The following is a 19,647-nucleotide window of genomic DNA, read 5'->3' as shown; positions in this document are numbered from 1 at the left end:
GTCCCGCACGCTGTGCACATCCCGCGCCATCCTCTCCCGACACGCAACAAGGCCCCTGGGGAGAATAGCGAGTAACAAAACCGACCGTTTAATGCTTTTATACACAATATAAATTACATTGACCGGCATGGCCACAGCCATGCAGCCAGTCCCGATTCCCCCTCTTCCGGCAGAGGAAGGCTCTGACAGGCAGGAATGGGCAGGCACGGCCCTGGGGGTGCCAGGGGCATGGCCCCACCGCCGTTGGGGTGCGGCACCACTCATGGCTTGGCACTGCCCAGGCAGGATGATGGGGCTGACGGAGATCCCGGCATGCCCTGCGTAAGGCAGCTCTACGTCCCTGTGGAGTCTGGTGCCCATCCCTCCCCCAGGGAGGGCAGGGGCCATGGCCGGCCAAGTGCCGCAGCCGGGCTAAGTGCTGTCTCAGGGCAGGGCTGTGCCCACGGCCGGTGGCGCCAGGAGCGCTTTGGCGTTGCGTGGATTCACCCAGCTCTCAGCCGCGTGGCCATGGATCTTCTGGTGGCGCTTGTAGTTGTCCCAGTGTCCGGTGGTGTAGGAGCAGTCCCGGCACTGGAAGGGCTTCTCGCCTGTGTGCCGCAGCATGTGCCGCTTCAGGTTCATGCTCTGGTTGCAGCTGTAGCTGCAGAGGCTGCACTGGAAGGGCTTGTCACCCGAGTGGATGCGCCCATGGCGCTTGAGGTTGGCCAGGTTGCCGCAGGCGTAGTCGCAGAGCTGGCACTTGTAGGGCTTCTCGCCTGTGTGCACGCGCTGGTGCCGCTTCAGGTTGTCAAGGTGCGCGGAGGCATAGGGGCAGAGCGGGCAGGCGAACGGCTTCTCCCCGCTGTGCGTCTTCATGTGCCGTGCCAGGTGGTTGGGGTAGTGGGTCACGAAGGGGCAGAGGCTGCAGGCAAAGCCTTTGTCCCCGCTGCCCTTGCGGGGCCCGGCACCCGGCTCGGCGCCCAGCACGGCCAGACTGCAGCGCCCGCAGACCTGCTCAGCCAGGCCCTCGTCCTGCGCAAAGCCATCGTCCAGCACCAGCCCGCACATGCGGCACGTGAAGGGGAAGAGCAGCTCAGGCAGCGCTGACGCCTCCTCGCCACGCAGGCGTGCGCAGCCGGGAAGGAAGGGGCCGCTGCCGCTGCCCACGTGCAAGCTCAGCTCCGGCAGCAGCGGCTCTGTGGGATGAACACAGGAAACAGGGATGTGAGCGGAGCCGCACAGCAACAGCAGAGCGCAGCACTGCAAGGAGCCCGGGGTTTGAAGTCTGGGGACCCAGTGGCCTCATCCACTCCCTGACCCCAGGGTTCCCCATGGCCTTGTCCCTTCCCTGGCTCTTGGGATCCCCTTGCTCTCACCCCCTCCCCAGGTCTGGGGATCCCCACACCCCTTCCCTGACTTGGGGTGCCTGCAGCCTCACACCTTCCCCAGCTTGGGGGTCCTTGCAGCCTCACCCCTTTCCCAACCCTGAAGGTGCCTGTGGCCCCAGACCCAGAGCTGTGTGCGGGTGTCCATCACCCCCTTCCCTCCATACCCGGGTCCTTGTCACGCCGGTGTGGCCCCTCGCCCTCGGGCAGACGGTGGCTGAGCATGTGCCGCTTCAGGTTGCGGCTCTGGTTGCAGCGGTAATCACAGGCGGCGCACTGGAAGGGCTTGTCCTGGCTGTGGACACGCTCGTGACGCTTGAGGTTGCCGAGGCTGCTGCAGGCGAAGCTGCAGCCGGCGCAGCGGTACGGCTTCTCACCAGTGTGCGTCCGCAGGTGCCGTGTCAGGTTGACCAGCTGGGCGGAGGCGTAGGCGCACTGCGGGCAGGCGAAGGGCTTCTCCCCGTTGTGCGTCTTCATGTGGCGCTTGAGATGGCTGGAGTAGTGGGAGGCGAAGGGGCAGAGCTGGCAGGTGTAGACGACGCGCTGGCTACGGCTGCCCTCGGCGCCGGTGCAGCGCAGGCAACTCTGGCCCAGGTTGGTGGCCAGCTGCAGCCCGCACTGCTGGCACGGCAGTGCTGCGGGGCCGGGATCGCCGCCCTCCTCGAGGTCGCTCTCCACGCTCAAGGGCTGGCAGCCGGAAGAGCAGTCGTCGTCACTCAATGCGTATGCTGGGATGGCCACCTTCCCCACCACTGTCTCTGCTGAGGAGACCGCAGCGATGGGATGGCGTCAGCCCAGCCGTGGCACTGGCAGGACCGCCAGTCCCTCTCTGCTCCCAAAACCCCCGGATCCGGATGCCAGTAGGAGCCCTGGAGCTATCTGAATGCTCTGCTGCCTCATCCTGGGGTCATGGGGAGCAGGACTGGGGATCCATGCTGCTCTCTGGGTTCTGGCTCAGCCAGCAGAGCAGGATCGGTGCCGTGCAGGGAGCGGTGGGAGCATCATTCGCCCCGGCAGGAGCCCCTGGCACTGCATGGTGAGGGGCCTCACTGCTCCAACATCCTGCTCCAGGTGGGCACCGGAGTGGGAGCTGGCACCCACCGGCACTGGAGGGAAACGGGGATGGGAGCTGGCACCCACCAGCACTGGAGGGAAGCAGGGATGGGAGGGAGATGCTGATCCAGGCAGGAGGACTGGGAGCTCCGAGCAGCCAGCCCTGTTCCCATGGCCAACACCAAGGGGCTCCACAGCGGTGGAATGAGCCGGTGCCAGGCTTCTAAGGGCATCCCTGCTTCCCGGCTGGACATGGAGCCATCCTGCAGTCCCTGGAGTCACCCCACGGCCAGGGTGATGGGAGTGGAACCCATCACTCCACAGCTCCATGTGTCCCATGCTGGAGCCGGAGCCTCCCCACTGCCAGCCCCGTGCTGTCCCGGTGCTTTGTGACACCTGGAGCCTGTGGGACCCCAGGAAGCAGCTTGGGATGCTCTTTTCCCTGTGGCCAGAGCCCTGGCAGGCACAGGGGAGGTGGCTCTGATGCATCTCTGTGGGATGGGGCGATCCCTCCAGCCTCCACTCCCATTTCTGGGCTGTTCCCGGGGAACCCCACACCAAGGGGCTCCACAGCCACAGCATCCCTGGAGCACGGTGCTGCCAAGTAAGAGAGCGCAGACCAGGGATGAGGAGCAGGATGCGGCCAGAGACTGCCTTCTCGACATCCCCAGTGGGCCCCAGAGTGGCTCCCAGGATGGGGCTGGAGAGAAGGCGGTTCTGGCCCAGGAAGAAGCAGCTTCCAGCCCTCACAGCATCTGGTGGAGCGGGCTTTGCCCCAGCGCTGCAGGAAGCGCAGCCCTTGAAGTTGAACCCTGGCAGCTGAGATGGCACCTCGGCACAAGAACAGGAGCTGCTGGCGTGGGCCAGTGCTGCAGCCGAGGATGGGGCCGGAGCACGGTACTGGGGACAGGCAGAGCCGTGAGATCCTGCTGCTTCCACCATCACGTCCCCACAGTATTCCCACTCGTGGGAGATGCTCCTGGCACTCCCTACAATGGAGCAGGAGCAGCAGTGGCTCTGCAGGCTGATCCAGAGCCCAGAGACCGGCAAGGAACACTGGGATGGGGCAGGATCCCACCGAGACAAGGCCCCGGCTCACCACGCCCCTAGGGATGGGGTAGGATCCCCCTGGGACAAGTCTCTGGCTCCCTCTGACCCCCAGGATAGGGCAGGATCCTGCTAGGACAAGTCCTCAGCTCCCCAGGATGGGGCAGGATCCCACAGGGATGGGCGGGGGGCCCAGTACTGGTCGGGCTGGGCATGGAGGGCCCAGCACTGCAGGGTGTGGGGGCAGGAGTGTCTGGTACTGGGGGGTCCTGTGTCCGGTATCGGGGGTCTGGATGTGGCAAGGGGTCCGGTACTAGGGCGGCGAGGGCACGAGGTTTGGTACCGGGGGTCCCGTGTCTGGTACCAGTAGGCACGAGGCTCCAGCACCGGGAGACACGGTGACCGGGGCCAGGGCAGGGAAGAGCACAGTGTCTGGTACCGGTGGGTCGGGGCGTGGAGTTTCATACCAGTAGAGGAAGGCGCAGGGTCCAGTACCGAGATCCGGTGTCTGGCACCGGGTGGAAGGGCGTGGGGGTCTGGTATTGGTGGGGAAAGGCACGGGGTCCGATGTCCGGTAGCGGGGGAAGAGGGCACAGGGACGGGTACCGAGATCCAGCGTCTGCTACCGGGAGCGCGGCGTCCGGTACCGAGGTCCGGTACCGGGGGGAGCAGGGTCTGGTATCCGGTAACGGGCGAGAGGGCCGGGGTGCTCTGCCCGGTACCGGCGGGGAAGGAAGGACACAGGGTCTGCTATCCGGTTGGGAGAGGGGGAGCGCGGGGTCCGGTATCCGGTGCCGGGAGGGGAGGGCGCGGTACCCGGTACCGGGTCTTGGGGAGGTCACACACGCACCTGCCGGTCCCTTGTCGAGGCCGCGGCCCAGCCGCCGGTCCCCGGGCAGCAGCAGCGCCGCCCCCGCCGCCTCCTCGCCGCCGTCCCCGGTGTCCGCTGCAACAGAGCGATCGCCGCGCGTCACAGCCGCGCCCCCCGCGCCCCCGGGCGCCGCCGCCGCGCACTCACCCTTCACGGGCTGCGGGTGCCGCTGCTTCCGCCGGGGCATCCTGGCCGGCCCGGCCCCGCCGCCGCCACCGCCGCCGCCAGCCCGGGGCCGGGCCCCGCCTGCCCCGCGCTTCCGCTTCCGGCTCCGCGGGCAGCGCCGGAAGTAGAGGTGGCGGGACCGGATGTACGCTTGTGGGCGAACTGCCTCCAGCGGCCCCCCCCGGAACAGCGGCCGCCGCAATGGGGGGACAGAGGGTTCCAGCGGTTCCGGGGTCCAGCGGCAAGGGGGCGGGGGAGGGGGACCGTTAGAGGAGGAGGAGGGTGGTCGGTGCCTGGGAGGGGAGGGGGAAACGGGAGGAGAGGGGCGCACCTCCCAGGATCAGGGTCTGCAGGAGGCACCGAGAGTCCCTGGCAGGATTGGGGTGCACGGGTGGGATCTGGATCCATGGTTGGCACCCGGGGTCCCTGGCAGGATCAGGATCCATGGGTGGCACTGGGAGTCCCTACCGGGATCCCTGCACCCCACTGTGCTCTCCACCACGCAGCTGGGAGGCGAAGGGGTGCAGCCACAGGGAGCAGCATCCAACCCTCCCATCAGTTATATATCCTGGAACTCCTGCAGCACTGACACCCGCTGTGTGAGCTCCACACAGGCACCACGGCAGGCAGGAGCTGCCACTGCTCCCAACACTGTGGGAGAGTCATCACTGGAGGGTAAACGATCCCCTCCATCCCTGCTCCACATGCAGCCTGGCCTCGGACAACACCAGCAGCTTCTTGGGATCTGCACACACAGTCCTGCAGAACCACAAGACACCAGCGATGGACGTTGTTCTCCCATCCCACCTTCCTCACCACACATGACCGTGAAAGAACCGAGAATGAGGAACAAAGCTTCATTTTCTGGGCTTTTAGTTTGAAAAAAGTATTGATTGGAAGTGTACGACAGCACAAGGCGCGACGGCGGCAGCGCCACAGCCGACTGCTTCACAAATAAAAACAGAAAAGGGCCTTAAATAACCGGGTGCAGATTAAAAAAACCTCCACAGTGAAAAAAGTTCTTCCCCTCTGAACAGAAATTCACAGGCACGGAAATGGCAACAACCACATGGAGACAATGGGGGACCTTACTCCTCCTCCTCCTCCTGCGCTCACAGGCTGCCACCGCGGAGGGTTCTGCGCCACGGCCGCTCCTGCTGGCAGCTCTGCCCTCGGCTCCCGCTTTGGAATGGTTACGGATGAAGAGTGCGACATTCCCTTGCTATCCAGACCCACTCCCACCCCCCTTCCCTGGACATGGACAAACAAGGCCTCTGCTAAGGCTAAAAAAAGGGACAAGACTTGGGAGTCTTGAGTTCCGCGTGTTTAAGAAACGAGAGTCTGGTGAGCGCACAGCCAAGTCCCTGCATGGTGCCTGCTATTCCAGCCTGGCCTTCTTGTTGTTGTCGCCATCACCGTTCTCTTCTGCTGGTGCTGCTGGAGCTGCCGTGTCTTCCAGTTTCCGCTTCCCGCTCTCGGGAGGCGGGTGTGTGTTACGGGGTTTGAAGCTGATGATGATGCAGGTCATGTTGTCGCAGCCGGTGCCATCCCCTGAGGTGTCCGGAGCCAAGCACTGATCCAGCAGCTGAGGAGGAGAGGACAGGTCAGCAAGGAGGGAAGGACAGGAGACACTGGGCCCATTCCGGTCACTGGCTGGTGGCTCAGGGGCTGCCAGGCCAGAACAGGACACGCTGGGTTCAAACGCTGTCACAGCAAGACAAGAGGATGACCCGAGGGCTGGAACACCTCCCATATGAAGACAGCCTGAGAGCACTGGGGTTGTTCATCCTGGAGAAGAGAAGGCTGCAGGGAGACCTCAGAGCAGCCTCCAAGTGCTTAAAGGGGCTCCAAGATAGCTGGGGAAAGGCTCTTGATCAGAGAGTGCAGGGATAGGACGAGGAGGAATGGTTTTCAGCTGAAAGAGGGGAGATTGAGATGAGATCTTAGAAAGAAATGTTTCCCTGTGAGGGTGGTGAGGCCCTGGCGCAGGTTTCCCAGAGAAGTGGTGGCTGCCCCATCCCTGGAGGTGTTCAAGGCCAAGCTGGATGGGGCTTTGAGCAACTTGATCCAGTGAGAGGTGTCCCTGCCCATGGCAGGGTTTGGAACTGGATGGGCTTTAAGGTCCCTTCTGACCCAAACCACTCCATAATTCTATACGAGACAGGAATCTCAGTTGCCCTGATTTGCTGAAACTCCTTTGGCTTGACACAGCCAAAAGCTTGCCAACAGCCGTGATGGTGCCAAAGGGAATGGTTCCCAGTTCAGAGGCATCTCCACTTCAGTTCCCACCAGTGCTGCAGCCCCTGAGCTGCCAAATACCCCAAGCACTGAACAAACTGGACTGATGGAGAGGGAGGGCAGAAACGCCACATGTTGCAGGGACGGCAAAGCTCTTACCTCTTCCACAATGGAGGAGAGCGGCCTCAGGACTCCGTTCTCATCCTTTTGGGTGATCTTGGACTGGATGAAATCTACCACTTCCTGGCTGCTCATCACATTCCTGCAGAGAGAAGAGAGGTCAGAGGGGCAATGAGTGAGAGTTGCTGTGCCATTATGTCCAGAGAGCTGCACAGTGGCAGGGAGCTAACAGGAATGAGGCTGCATGCAGCAAGGAATGGGAGGGTTCTGAGCTCAGCACGCTGCAACGTCCCTTTGGCTAAGAAAGGCTCCTCAGGGACTTGGCTCTCCGAGGTCATGGGGAAAACAGGACTGATTAGCACTCAAGCCCCTTAGGTCTTCTGGAAACCCAGCTCCAAGGGAAAGCCCAGCTCCAGGGAAAGAGCGAGCAGCTCCAAGGAAAGCCTGATGCAGTGACAACAAGGCGTGGCTGCTCTTGCATTGCTCACCAGATTCCATCGCACGCGATGACCATGAAGTCGTGGTCGTCGTTTATCGTCAGCACCTTGATGTCGGGCAGGGCAGAGATCATCTGCTCCTCTGGAGGCAGGTTCTTGTTCCGCTTGTAGAAGTGATCGCCTGCAGTGGAGAAATGGGATCAGGTTTGGCTCTGACTGGGCTCTGGGGATGCTGCCACCCCCAGGACAGGTTAAAACACGGCCCTGCCATGAGGCAACTCCGCAGAATTGGAGCCAGTGCTCCCACAGCTGGAGCATCCAATGGAAGTGCCCAAGGCATTGGCTTCTGTGAGCCCACACTACCACCAAACTATGAGGTGTTATTACCATTTACAGGTCTCTTCACCACAAATCAAATGCTGCTTCCCTGACTCCAGGGACAACACAAGGCCAACAATACATGGCATCTGACACCATCACACACAGAATCACACACAGAATCACAAGGTTGGAAAGGACCCATTGGATCATTGAGTCCAACCATTCCTAACACTCCCTAAACCATGTCCCTAAGCACTTCATCCACCCGTTCCTTAAACACCTCCAGGGAAGGCGACTCGACCACCTCCCTGGGCAGCCTCTGCCAGTACCCAATGACTCTTACTGTGAAGAATTTTTTTCTGATATCCAACCTGAACCTCCCCTGACGGAGCTTCAGGCCATTCCCTCTTGTCCTGTCCCCTGTCACCTGGGAGAAGAGGCCAGCTCCCTCCTCTCCACAACCTCCTTTCAGGTAGTTGTAGAGAGTAATAAGGTCTCCCCTCAGCCTCCTCTTCTCCAGGCTAAACAACCCCAGCTCTCTCAGCCGCTCCTCATAAGACTTGTTCTCCATCAGGTGAGATCCCGAGCTCACAGGATCCCATCTTAGAGCAGAATTTGCTATCGTAATGCTGGACGCTCATTTTCCAGCAGCTCTGGCTGCCCAGGGCCAGATATTCCAGCACCAAGCCTATGTCACACTGCTGGATTCAGGTCTTCCCAGACCCTCAGCAGCCAAAGCTCATGAAAAAAATGATCCCGGGCTCTGACCAGCAGGCATATCTGGAATTACATCCTGGGAAGGGTCTTCCAGGGCCACCGCAAACAAGCAGGTGAAACACCAGTTCCTTCCTAGAGAAATAACTCCCAGTTTCCATCCCAGATATGTTTGTTTCTCTGTATCCTAGAATGATCATTTCAATGGTTCTGGTCTTTCTGCACAAGCTCTCTCCATCGCACCATTAGCTGCTGACTTTTCCTTCCCTTCATAGAATCAGGGAACGGTTTGGGTTGGAAGGGACCTCAAAGCCCATCCAGTTCTATACCCCTGCCATAGGCTGGGACATCTCCACTGGATCAGGTTGATCAAAGCCCCATCCAACCTGGCCTTGAACACCTTCAGGGACTGGGCAGCCACCACTTCTCTGGGAAACCTGGGCCAGGGCCTCCCCACCCTCACAGGGAAACATTTCTTCCTAAGATCTCATCTCAGTCTCCTCTCTTCCAGCTGAACACCGTTCCTCCCCGTCCTGTCCCTGCACTCCCTGATCAAGAGCCTTTCCCCAGCTCTCCTGGAGCCCCTTTCAGTACTGGAAGGCTGCTTTAAGGTCTCCCCACAGCCTTCTCTTCTTTAGGCTAAACACCTCCACCTCACCCAGCCTGTCTTCATACAGGAGGTGCACATCTTTCCTACTTCTCCACGTTTTTGCCTGTATTCTTAGTATTATTCACTACTCTTTCCTTAATCCCTCCTGGCATCTCCTCTGCTCAGACTGGAACCATCGTCTGGGCCTAGACCTCATTTGGCTGCTAATGGACATTCCCAGTCTCTGGAGCCATTTAGCGCTGCTCAGAGGAGACCAAAAAGCAGCCAGGCACTGCCTGGAGCATCACGGGGATGGGGTTTGCGTGGTTCAAATGCAAAGGTGGCTTGGGAACAAGTGAGCTCCAGCTGGTACAGTTACGGAAGCAGTGTACCAAAACTTTCAACAGCCTCCTAATAGGAGCAGCCCCATCCAAAAGCCAGCAGCCTGGTTCTGAGACCGCTATGCCAGGCAGTTTCTAGCAAACCAGCTGTTGGCACAGCAACCTCGGAGGTTTTGCATGCTCTGCCTGGTGCTGGGGCCTGGACAGTGCGAGGAGTTGCTTTCTGTGGTGTCTGCCAGTTCCAAGCCACTCTAATTAGACTGAAATCTCATCACACCAACTCACCCAGCTAAAAACGATTCCCTAAACATAGTGGCTGGCGAGCGCTGGAGCCACAGATGCCTGCAGCACAGTGTGCTGTGCTCCACCTGCACCTACCCCAGCCTCACTCACCAATCGCCCTGGAGAGATTGAGGCCGCCGTTGACTCTCCCGTCCATGGTGACCTTGCCACCAGCGTTCTTTATCCTGGCCAGCTCCACCTCATCCTCCGGTTTGTGGTCGTACGACATGTCGACAGCTTTGCCGCCTTCCGACACCACGCAGCGGGAGTCGCCAGCATTTGCCACGATCAGCTGCTTGCCTCGGATCAGCGCCACAACAGCCGTTGTCCCGCTGTCGGAGCCGGGCTGCGAGGAACAGATGGATTTGATGAGACTCCTTTCTCTCGTTCCGTGTCCGGCCAATAAGGGGACCAGCACCAGCCACCACCCAGCACTGTCCCAAACCCAGAGGGGCTGCGTCTTGCCCTTTCTTCCCAAAAACACACACGGAACAACGGTGAAAAGCCTGAGGACCATGAAACACAGCAGGATTGTGTTCATCAGCAGGGTTAAGCAACACCTCTGTTCCAACCTCACCAAGCAGCAGCTGTTCAGGATTCTCCAGTGTTCAATGTGCCCTGCTGTGCTCTCAGCTCTGAAGCATGGATTTCAGGCCCAGCAGCCTCACTGCAAGCCAGAATCTCTCTCCAAAGAGAGAAGGTTGGCAGTTTAGAAGCTGTGGTTCCCTTTTCCTGACACCCTGGGTGCCTGGCCTGTCTGCCAACACTGCCATGGGTGGAGAAGCTGCAGCCTGGGCCTGGCAAGCAGCAATGCTGGCAGAGCAGCCCCACTACCATCCTGCCCTCTCCTTCCACACCAATCCCCACCAGTTCCTATGCAGGTCAGACCCAGCAGCAGCATCAGCCCCTTCCCATTTCCGCCTACTGCACGCCCCTGTCCCTCAGGCTTAGAAGAACAGGGATGTTTTATCCTGATCCAAATGGAAACAACTCCTCACTGAGTCCCCCCCAGCACCCTTGGCTCCACTGCAGAACACAAGAACAGGGTGAGCACCTCCTCTTTCCCCTCCATGCCTGGTAACAACATTTCCTCCTCTTCATCCTCATCCTCCTCTGCTTCTTCAGTGTCATCCTCATCATCTTCATTCTCTGCCTCTTCGCTGCTGTAGCCATCCTCATCTTCACTGCATTCCTACAAGAAACAGGAGAAGGCACCGGGAATCACACGGGACATTCTCCATGTGTCCCCCCAAACAGTGGTTCCCTCCACCCCAGGCATGGATGATCTGCTCACCCCTGGAGAAGGGGACAGCCCAGCACATACCCCCCACTCCGGATGTCTGCAATCAGAGCAGCTCATTTTGCCTGGCCCCGCAAAGGGAGGGATGCTACATGCAGCCAGCCCGAGGGCTATCCGCTACGGCTGCTGCAGGGATGCAGGCACGTTTCCTTTGGGGTCGTCTAAACAATGCCCAACACTCCCATGAGTTGGCATCAGCCTGGAATTCCTACTCCTAGGACACCCCTAGGAAGAGCCAGGGGCTCGGACTCAAGTACCACAGTAAAGTAACGCATTCTGCCCAGCCACTCTGCTGTTTCCTACCTCACTGTCTTCCTCCTCTTCCTCAACCTCATCTGACTCATCCTCACTGTCCTCAAAAAATTTGGATTTGGCTGTGCGCTGGGGCTTTCCCGCAGAGGAGCAGGAGGGCCCGGCCTCCCCGGTAGAAGAGGTGACGGCCTCGTCACCTTTGCCCAGTTCAGGCTTCTGCAGAGCAGGGCTGTTGCCTCCAGCGCTGGCTTTTTCTGAGGTGGAGGAAATACCCGTGATTTCTTCCTCTGGCTTCCCGTTCTTCCTCTCCTTGTGGTCGGGAAGCTCCGTGGGGGCAGCCTCTCCGTTCATGTTTGACTCCCCGTCGTGCTGCTTGCCTGTCGCCTCCGCAGCGCTCTCCACGGCTGGAGACGCAGGCTTGGTTTTGAGGTTCTTGGTGCAGTTTTGTCCATAGCGCGTGAGAAGCTCCTCGATGGTCATTGTGGCTTCTTCGTGCAGCAGAGCAGCTTCCTCATTGTCCACTGAACACAGGAAAAAACGGGGGTGAGGACAGATAGGGTAAGAAAGTAGGATAAACCATACAACGTGCTGGGCTCAGGAGTCCTGACCAGAGGCTGCTGCCATGGACAGGTTTTGGCCCAGTGGCTGGGATGTAACCAGGAAACTCAGCCAGAATCCAGAAGCAGCCCTGGCACCACACCTCCCAGTTCCAGTGCTGGAGCTGCAGTTTGGTCTGCTCAGTGGCGTCTGACTTACCGTCATCTTCATCAGCAACCTTCTCCTTCTCATCCTCATCGTCCTGAGGCCGCCCAGCCATCTGGGAGAGCTCCTTGATCACCTCCTCAGTGGTGAGCTTGGCGTCTATGGCTAAGAACGCGTCTTCCAGGGCCTACGTGCGAACACAAACACACAGAATCACAGTTGGAAAAGCCCTTTAAGATCATCGAGTCCAATCAGTGATCCAGCCCTGCTAAGTCCGCCACCAGACCATGTCCCCAAGTACGATATCTACTTGTCCTTTAAACACCTCCAGGGTTTTCCATCCTCCAGCAAGAGCCACAAACTGCTTCAAGTTTGTTTTGCAAGCTCTACTCAGTCAGATGTAAATGAACATTCCGGAGGGGCTGCCTTCCCCTCACCTACACTGTCAGGGATTTCAGCACTGGCCCTCAGGATGCCCAGTGTCGCATCAGGCATCAGTAAATGAGGGGAAAATTACAACAGAGGGATTGCTTGCTGGAAGCAGGACAAGAATTGATGTCCCACCTCTGACAAAAGCCAGCTTTGCCTCCCAAAACCAGCCCCTAAATCCTCTCAAAGCATCAGCCTGCAGCTTGTATAGGGTGGGGCTGCAAGCTAAACAAGAGGCAAAAAAAGAAAGCTGGAAAACAGAAAGCAGATTATGTATCAAAACACAATCAACTGTTGGTGTGCACTCCTAGAAGAAAGGGACATTAGGATGGAAGAGACGCAGCAGATAGACTTGGAAGGAGTAAAGATCGGAACCTAAACAAGGGCTCTGCCCTGCATCAGTGCTTCCACGTCTCAGGGAAAAGTTGGATCCTTACCTTTTGAAGTTTGCCTTCCTTGTAGGCCTTCTGGTCTTTGATGATCTCAGGAAGGTACTTGGCACAGTACAGGGCGACTTCTTCTCCTTGGAAGAAGAGCAGAACTCATTTAGAGAGGCTGGTCCTCCCAGAGCAATTCCCAAGCAACTCAATTCCTCAGGAAAATCCTGAGGATACAACCCAGAATCACAGATATGCTGGGAATCCAGGGATCCTGCCCGCCTGTTCCTGGCAGGCTGCACCTCCCGAAAGGCTGGAGGGGCTGGTGATCCCAGGCGAACCTGAGCGAGCTCTGACCCATCGGGTCTGGCCAACACTTCCCAAACAGGAGCTTCATATCGTTCTGGCACGTAGGCCGAATGTTCAAGCCCATCCTACCTGTAAAGCTCTATTTTCACATGTTAAGTGCATGGATAAACAACCAGCAGAGTCAAAGGGAAGCTTTTGGCCAGTGTACGGTTGTTCTCGGAACATGACCAGCTCATGGTGAGCACCACGAGTGTGATGTATCCAGTGTGTGTTCTAGACCAAGAAATACAGGATGCTGCAGGGCTGAGATAAGGATTTGCGGGAGATGGAGTCCTGCAGGCAGAGCAGCCACCCCGGTGCAGGACAGTGTACGTGTGTACACAGCGCAAGGGAGCAGCAGCCAGGACATGGGCTGTCATGAGCAGAGGAGAACTCAGACCCGTGGCCAACAGCTCAAACCAAGCACCCACTCCCAGAGCTGCCAAAAGATTTTAGAGATGCTCCAACAGCTCAGTAGTTAAGTGTTAGGCATCCAGCAGAACATAGGAGACGTTTTTGTAATCACTAAGCTACTGTTAAGAGCAGAAGTTGATTAAAGAGAGCAAGGGATCCTGAATTTCTGCAGTCTGGCTAAAGAGGGGTCCAGAAAGAACAGCAACTTGTGAGAGCTCAGCCTCACAATGTAGATTTTATAGAATCACAGACTTGCTTGGTTGGAAAATACATTGGAGATCACTGAGTCCAATAGGACACAGGAAACTGGCTCAGAGAATCAAGGAATCACTGAGGTTGGAAAAGCCCTCTAAGATCATCAAAGCCAACCATCAGCCTAACCCCACTGTGCAGACCAAACCCTGTCCTGAAGTACTGTGGCCACAAGGTATTTGAACCCTTCCAGGGATGGGGATTCCACCACTGCTCTGGGCAGCCTCTGCCAGGGCTTCACCACTCTTTCCCTGAAGGAATTTTTCCTAATATCCAGTTTAAACCTCCCCTGGTGCAACTTGAGCCCATTTCCTCTCATCCCACCCCTTGTTATTTGGGAGCAGAGCCCGACCCCCGCCTGGCTCCAGGAGCTGCAGAGAGCGATGAAGTCTCCCCTCAGCCTCCTCTTCTCCAGGCTAAACAACCCCAGGGTCCTCAGTCTCTCCCAGAACCCCTGGGCTCCAGACCCTTCCCCAGCTCCATTCCCCTTCTTCGGAGGCACTCCAGCCCAGCAAGGTCCTTCTTGGAGTGAGGGGCCCAGAACTGAACCCAGGATTCAAGGTGCAGCCTCAGCAGTGCCAAGTGCAGGGGGGAAGATCCCTTCCCTGCTCCTGCTGGCCACTCCATGTCTGATCCAAGCCAGGATGCTGTTGGCCACGAGCAAACAGTGTCAAAGGCTGTACTGAAGTCCAGGCAAACAACATCCACAGACTTTCCCATCTGCATCCACAGATGAGGCAGCAGCTCCGCGCAGTCCGTGCCGCTGGAAGCAGCTGACAGATCTAATAATACCAGCATGGACACCTGATCATCTGCTGGATGGAAAAGATGACCCAATGTCGCAGTCCTGCTGCCACAGCAAGGGACAAGAGATTTTCCTCACTGCCACAAGAAGCTTGGCCTAAAGAAGCCACCAGCAGCCTCATGGCCTTGGCCCCTGCGAGCGGCAGGCACGGGGCTGGAGCACAGCCGTTGAGAATGCACTTCCCACAGGCTGGGCAGCACCGCGGAAAGCAAGGACATGGAGAAAGGTCTTGCTCTGTCACCACAGAAGCAGAAAGCCAGCCCTGGTATCATGGAATGGTTTGGATGGGAAGGGACCTCAAAATCCTTCCAGTTCCAACCCCTGCCCTGGGCAGAGACACCTCCCATTAGATCAAGGTGCTCCAAGTCCCATCCAACCTGGCTCAGAAACATTCAGAATCTTCACCATTGACATCTGGCAGAGGAAATGCTTTCCAAGCAGGATTCCCAGTGACAGACAGATGCTGCCCCAGCAGCCCCAGAGCAGTCACTGAGAGCCACACTGGAAGAACCACGGGTGCAGTTACCTCCATGTCCATCGTAGACAGAGAACATGGCTGTTTCGCTGTCCAGCTCAGGAATGCAGTTGTGGGCATCCTGGAAGAGAGAAGAAGTCGTGAATGACATGGATTGCACCGGATGCCACTGAGGAGTGAGGAGCAGGGAAGCTATGAGCACTGATGCAGGATCCTCAAACCTGGAGGGAGAGCGGGAGCACGGAGAAAGCCTCTTCCCACCTTCTCTGAGCTCACCTGGCATGTGTTCATCCTCAAAGAGGAAGCACAAGGCTCTGCTGTCACAGAGTGCTCTGTGCTGGAGTGGTCACCCAGACCTGTCACCACAGGATGGCACCGGGAATGCCTTCAGACCCTCAGTACAACTCTGGATACGGCCCAGCTGGAGCCAAATGCTACAGAGTGCTATGTGCCGGAGTGGTGATGCAGGCCTGGTAATACAGGACGGCACTGGGAACCCGTTAAGACCCCCAGCACAGCTCTGGATATTTCTCCCACAGGGACAGAGCAACTGGCTCAGGGTCGCATTCGCCCGACACTGTCTTCCCCAGTTCTTGCCAAACAGGATCCATGCAAACCAAAAAGCCGAAGGCCAAACACGGAGCCTCCCAGCCTCGTGCCTTCAGCCACTTGCTGGCTCTGCCTTTGCTCATCCCAGAGAACATGGTGATAGAAGGCAGCCATTGTCTGTCTCAATGGCACCGCAGGATATGGGATCACCACAGCCAGTACAAATAAACTAGGCTGGAAAACCTCTTTGGGACAAAGGCTCCTTCCCACTCCCCATGCCATGTGGGATGCTCCAGGAAGGCACTCCCAGCCTCAGGCACCGCATGGCAAAGTGCCTGGCCTCTCCCAGGCGCCTCTGAAACACTGGAGGGAAGGTGTGTCCCTGGCTGCATCCCACCTTTCCCACCCACGCTCCCAAACCACAACCATCCACAACACACAGGCTGCACACACCAAGCCACCTTTCCCTCCACAAGGTCCCATGGGAACACCAGGCTCTGCAGAAGGAACCACCTGGGTTTTACAGCACAGTGCCCGATCTCTTTCACACTCAGGTGAGCAAACCGGACCTGGCTGTTCCAATCAAAGCCCAGAAACAACAGATGAAATCTTCCTTAAACATTCTCCTGCCCAACTCATCTTCCAGCACAGGAAGGACATGGACGTGTTGGAGCGAGTCCAGAGCAGACCATGAGGATGATCTGGGGGCTGGAGCACCTCTCATATGAGGACAGCCTGAGAGGGTTTGGGTTCTCCAGCCTGGAGAAGAGAAGGCTCTGGGGAGACCACAGAGCAGCCTCCCTGTACAGAAAGGGGCTCCAGAAAAGCTGGGGAGGGGCTCTTGATCAGGGAGGGCAGGGACAGGACAAGGGGGAATGGTTTCAGCTGCAAGAGGGGAAATCAAGATGAGATCTTAGGAAGAAATGTTTTCCTGTGAGGGTGGGGAGGCCCTGACCCAGGCTGCCCAGAGAAGTGGTGGCTGCCCCATCCCTGGAGGTGTTCAAGGCCAGGCTGGATGAGGCTTTGAGCAACCTGATGCAGTGGGAGGTGTCTCTGCCCATGGCAGGGTTTGGAACTGGATGGGCTTTGAGATCCCTTCCTGCCCAAACCATTCCATGATTTTGGGCAGTCGGGGACCCAAAGGATAAGGGTACCAAAAAAACAATATTAGGTGCTATGAGCAAATAGGAAAAGGGAAAAAGATGGCGATGGTCTTGTGCTCCGGAGACGAATGCTCTGGAATAGTGGGAAAGGAACTCTCTGAGCTCCTTGCTCTCCTGGCCGTGTCTCCAGGATGAGACGTCAACAGCCCCTCTATGCGGCCTCGTTCCCGCCAAGGCTAAGGAAAAAAAAACTTGCTTCAAAAATGCAAGAATTTGGTTCAAAATACAGCTATCTGTCAAATTAACCCTTGGTTTTACCTTGTTTGCTACTTTCAACCGAGTTTGGTGTGTGACCTCTCAGACACTGCATTTTCAGCTTGCTGTGGCCTGGAACCAGCAGCACGAGGGGGTCTGGGTGCTGCCTAAAGTGTCCCTGAGCTGCTCCAACAGATCCATGTCCCTCCTGTGCTGAGGACTCCAGGACTCAGTGAGAGGCCCAAAATTGAACCCAAGATTCCAGGAGCAGCCCTGAGTCCAGGGGACGATCCCTTCCCTGCTCCTGCTGGTTACCCCATGGCTGATCCAAACCAGGATGCTGTTGGCCTTCTTGGCTACCCGGGCCACTCATGGCTCGTGACCAGCACCGCCAGGTACTTTTCCACCAGGCAGCGTTCCAGCCACTCTTCCCCAAGCTTGGAGCATTCCATCGCAATTTGATAGTGCAGCTCATGAACTGTATTTGCATAAATCCAGTCCCCACGGTGTCCGAACAGGACACTCTCTCCCAGGCAACTGAAGTGGGTGCTTTGCCACGTGCATAGAGAGGCACAGGGAGCAGGAGCAGGATTAATCCTCATCTAATTTATCATGTTTGCTGTCTGTCCGGGATGGAAAACAGATTCCCAGGCAGGAGCCTGGGAAACACCTAGCTCCCATAGCCAGGTATGGATCTTGGGATAACTTGTTTGCTGGCAGGGTGGCAAAGCCAGGTCTGGCTACAGAAGACAGAGCAGGGATGGAAATTGCTCCAACAAATCTGTCTAGCGAGAAGTGAAAACAGGGAAATAGAGAGAACAGGGGCACTTCATTTCTGTCTGGAAGGTAAAGCAGGGACTGTACAAAGAGGGATGCCATTCACCTTCACTCTGCACTTCACCCCAGCACTGCCCTGTCCTTCCCTCTGCTTCCTCATCTGGGCTCTCCCACTCACCGATCCTGATCTTGTCTCTCCTGCTCCCCAAGCCCAGCCTTCCTCACTCCCCAATCCCAGGCTCTCCCACTTCCCAATACTAGGGCTTCTCCTACTCCCCGGGCTTCTCCTGCTCCCCTAATCCCAAGCTGTCCCGCTCCCCAACCCCCGTCTCGTCTCTCCCACTCTTCAACCCCCATCTCCGCTCTCCGTCACTCCGTGTCCCCTCATCCCAGTCTCCCCCGAACCGTATCCCTATGGGGCCGGGGCTGCCCAGCCTCCCGACGGTTACGGTTGGCGGCGGCGCCGCCCGCCCCCCAGCCCCGGTTCCCGGGCCCTCGCTCACCTCCATGGAGACGCGCCAGCCCTGCATGGCGCTGAAGCCGAAGTGCAGCGGGCGCGGCCCGAGCCCGGCGCCGTCCCCGGAGCTCTTCACCGTGTTGGGCTGGGACAGGTAGGCGCCCATGGCGGCCCAAGCCCCGGTGCGGGGGGCAAACGGCGGAGCCGGTGCGGGCGGCACCAGGCGGTTAGCACGACGGAACCACCCACCCGGAAGTCGCGCGGCCGGAAGTGGAGACCATAGAGTGGACACGAGGGGGGAACGGCGCGCGATCCCGCCAGAGCGACCGGAAGTGGGGATCATAGAGACTAGCCCGAGTAGAGCGACCTGGGGGGAGGGGTGATGGGGGGGAGTGGAGGGCAGCAGCGTCACCGCTTCCCCGCGGCTGCTTCGGAGCGGGGCGATTTCGCCGCTCCCTCCGCACCGGGCCGCGGGGCTCCCGAGGCTGCGGCGGTACGAGGAGTTACTGTCACAAAAAGGGGGATATTTTTGATTTAAGCCAAAGTAGAGTTAAGTTTCATCTAAGCAGCTGTGTTTTTTTGCAAGTTAAGACAGAATGTCCCTCCGGTCTCATTAATTTTTCTTCCAGAGTTTTCCCAGACCCTACTCGTTCTTTGGAGATGACAACGCCTTGTGCTCGGTGTGATCTGTGCTGAGCAGATGTGGCTCCTGTGATCCCCTCTGTTTGCAGCCTTTCCCCATCTCCAATGCAAGGTCAGAACTGGCTCCAAATGAGCAAGAGATTTGACTAGTATGAAGTTCATAATGGCATTAAGATTAGACCTTGGGAAGTAACAGAGTTTGCATAAGATTTAAGGGGAGTTTATCCACGCGCCTGTAAGTGCAATGCGTTCTGTCCCAGCTCTTGTCTGACTGCACGCCACGCATGGATTGATGATTCTTCTTGCGTTACCCAACCCCGATCAAGTGTGCTCGCTCTCCAAAACCCTAAACCGAGTCTCGCGGTGTTGATTTCCAGGCATTTTCGGCTTCATTTCGGCAATCCCTGTGAGTCGGGCCCTTCACGGAGAGGCGGCGGCTCTTAGAGGCCATATCCCCTCTCTCGGAGGCGGCAGAGGACAGGGGACCCGGGAACGGCAGAACCAGGGGCGGCGCCCGCGGCCTCCGAGGGACACTACACGGCATTGGTACCGGGGGGGCAGATAACTCAGCCCCGCCCACTGGCCAATCAGCGGCTCGGAAGCCCCTGATCTGGGCTCTCATTGGCTGCGGCGCAGGGACAAGCCCCGCCCACCGACCAATCAGCGACGCGGATGTCCCTTCTCAGGACTTCCATTGGCTGTGGAGCAGGGACAAGCCCTGCCCCCTCACCGCCCAGGTGCCCCTTGCGAGCGCAGTACTAGCGTAGCACCGCCCATCGACCAATCAGCAGCGCGGACGCCCTCTCTCCCGGGCTCCCATTGGCTATGGCTCAGGGACAAGCACCGCCCACCGACCAATCAACGGCGGCCTCCGGTCCCCCATTGGCTGTGGCGCCCCGCCCTCCCCGCCACTCAGCAGTGAGCGAGCGGGCGCCCCCTACTGAGCCATGTACTGCGTGGCCCCGCCC

General features: G+C 58.3%; 2 protein-coding genes across 4 annotated transcripts; both read right to left on the bottom strand.

Moving 5' to 3' along the window:
• Nucleotides 1-69: 69 nt before the first annotated feature.
• ZNF513 (zinc finger protein 513) lies at nucleotides 70-4,605 on the bottom strand. Of its 3 annotated transcripts, XM_054061884.1 has the most exons (4): nucleotides 4,483-4,604; nucleotides 4,315-4,410; nucleotides 1,532-2,125; nucleotides 70-1,175 (listed from the first exon to the last, which is right to left on the bottom strand). In XM_054061884.1, exons 1-4 carry the CDS (start codon nucleotides 4,520-4,522, stop codon nucleotides 424-426), a joined length of 1,482 nt encoding a protein of 493 aa, XP_053917859.1. In that variant the 5' UTR covers nucleotides 4,523-4,604; the 3' UTR covers nucleotides 70-423. The 3 variants fall into 3 exon arrangements, with proteins under 3 accessions (XP_053917859.1, XP_053917860.1, XP_053917858.1); XM_054061885.1 differs by lacking the exon at nucleotides 4,315-4,410 and having other exon boundaries at nucleotides 4,483-4,605; XM_054061883.1 differs by having other exon boundaries at nucleotides 4,315-4,522.
• A 740-nt stretch (nucleotides 4,606-5,345) lies between these two features.
• PPM1G (protein phosphatase, Mg2+/Mn2+ dependent 1G) lies at nucleotides 5,346-18,320 on the bottom strand. The gene is made up of 10 exons (XM_009569071.2): nucleotides 18,084-18,320; nucleotides 14,948-15,017; nucleotides 12,663-12,748; nucleotides 11,851-11,983; nucleotides 11,146-11,615; nucleotides 10,597-10,734; nucleotides 9,654-9,888; nucleotides 7,347-7,476; nucleotides 6,898-7,000; nucleotides 5,346-6,085 (listed from the first exon to the last, which is right to left on the bottom strand). Exons 1-10 carry the CDS (start codon nucleotides 18,201-18,203, stop codon nucleotides 5,879-5,881), a joined length of 1,692 nt encoding a protein of 563 aa, XP_009567366.1. The 5' UTR covers nucleotides 18,204-18,320; the 3' UTR covers nucleotides 5,346-5,878.
• Between the last annotated feature and the right edge of the window lie 1,327 nt (nucleotides 18,321-19,647).

Source organism: Cuculus canorus, chromosome 3 (genome assembly GCF_017976375.1).
Source record: "Cuculus canorus isolate bCucCan1 chromosome 3, bCucCan1.pri, whole genome shotgun sequence".
Classification (NCBI taxonomy): Eukaryota; Metazoa; Chordata; class Aves; order Cuculiformes; family Cuculidae; genus Cuculus; species Cuculus canorus.
The sequence above is the reverse complement of the archived record's forward strand: the minus strand, read 5'-3'. Positions and strand labels throughout refer to the sequence as shown.

Excerpts from the sequence above, each read along its gene's own strand:
- ZNF513 (XM_054061883.1), bottom strand. The coding sequence starts at position 4,522 with ATGCCCCGGCGGAAGCAGCGGCACCCGCAGCCCGTGAAGGGTGAGTGC. Across the intron at positions 2,126-4,314 it reads CCTCGACAAGGGACCGGCAG|CAGAGACAGTGGTGGGGAAG; the intron begins GTGCGTGTGTGA and ends CGGTCTCCTCAG. Across the intron at positions 1,176-1,531 it reads CCGGCGTGACAAGGACCCGG|AGCCGCTGCTGCCGGAGCTG; the intron begins GTATGGAGGGAA and ends TTCATCCCACAG.
- PPM1G (XM_009569071.2), bottom strand. The coding sequence starts at position 18,203 with ATGGGCGCCTACCTGTCCCAGCCCAACACGGTGAAGAGCTCCGGGGAC. Across the intron at positions 7,477-9,653 it reads CAATCTCTCCAGGGCGATTG|GCGATCACTTCTACAAGCGG; the intron begins GTGAGTGAGGCT and ends TCTCCACTGCAG. Across the intron at positions 7,001-7,346 it reads ATCGCGTGCGATGGAATCTG|GAATGTGATGAGCAGCCAGG; the intron begins GTGAGCAATGCA and ends TTCTCTCTGCAG.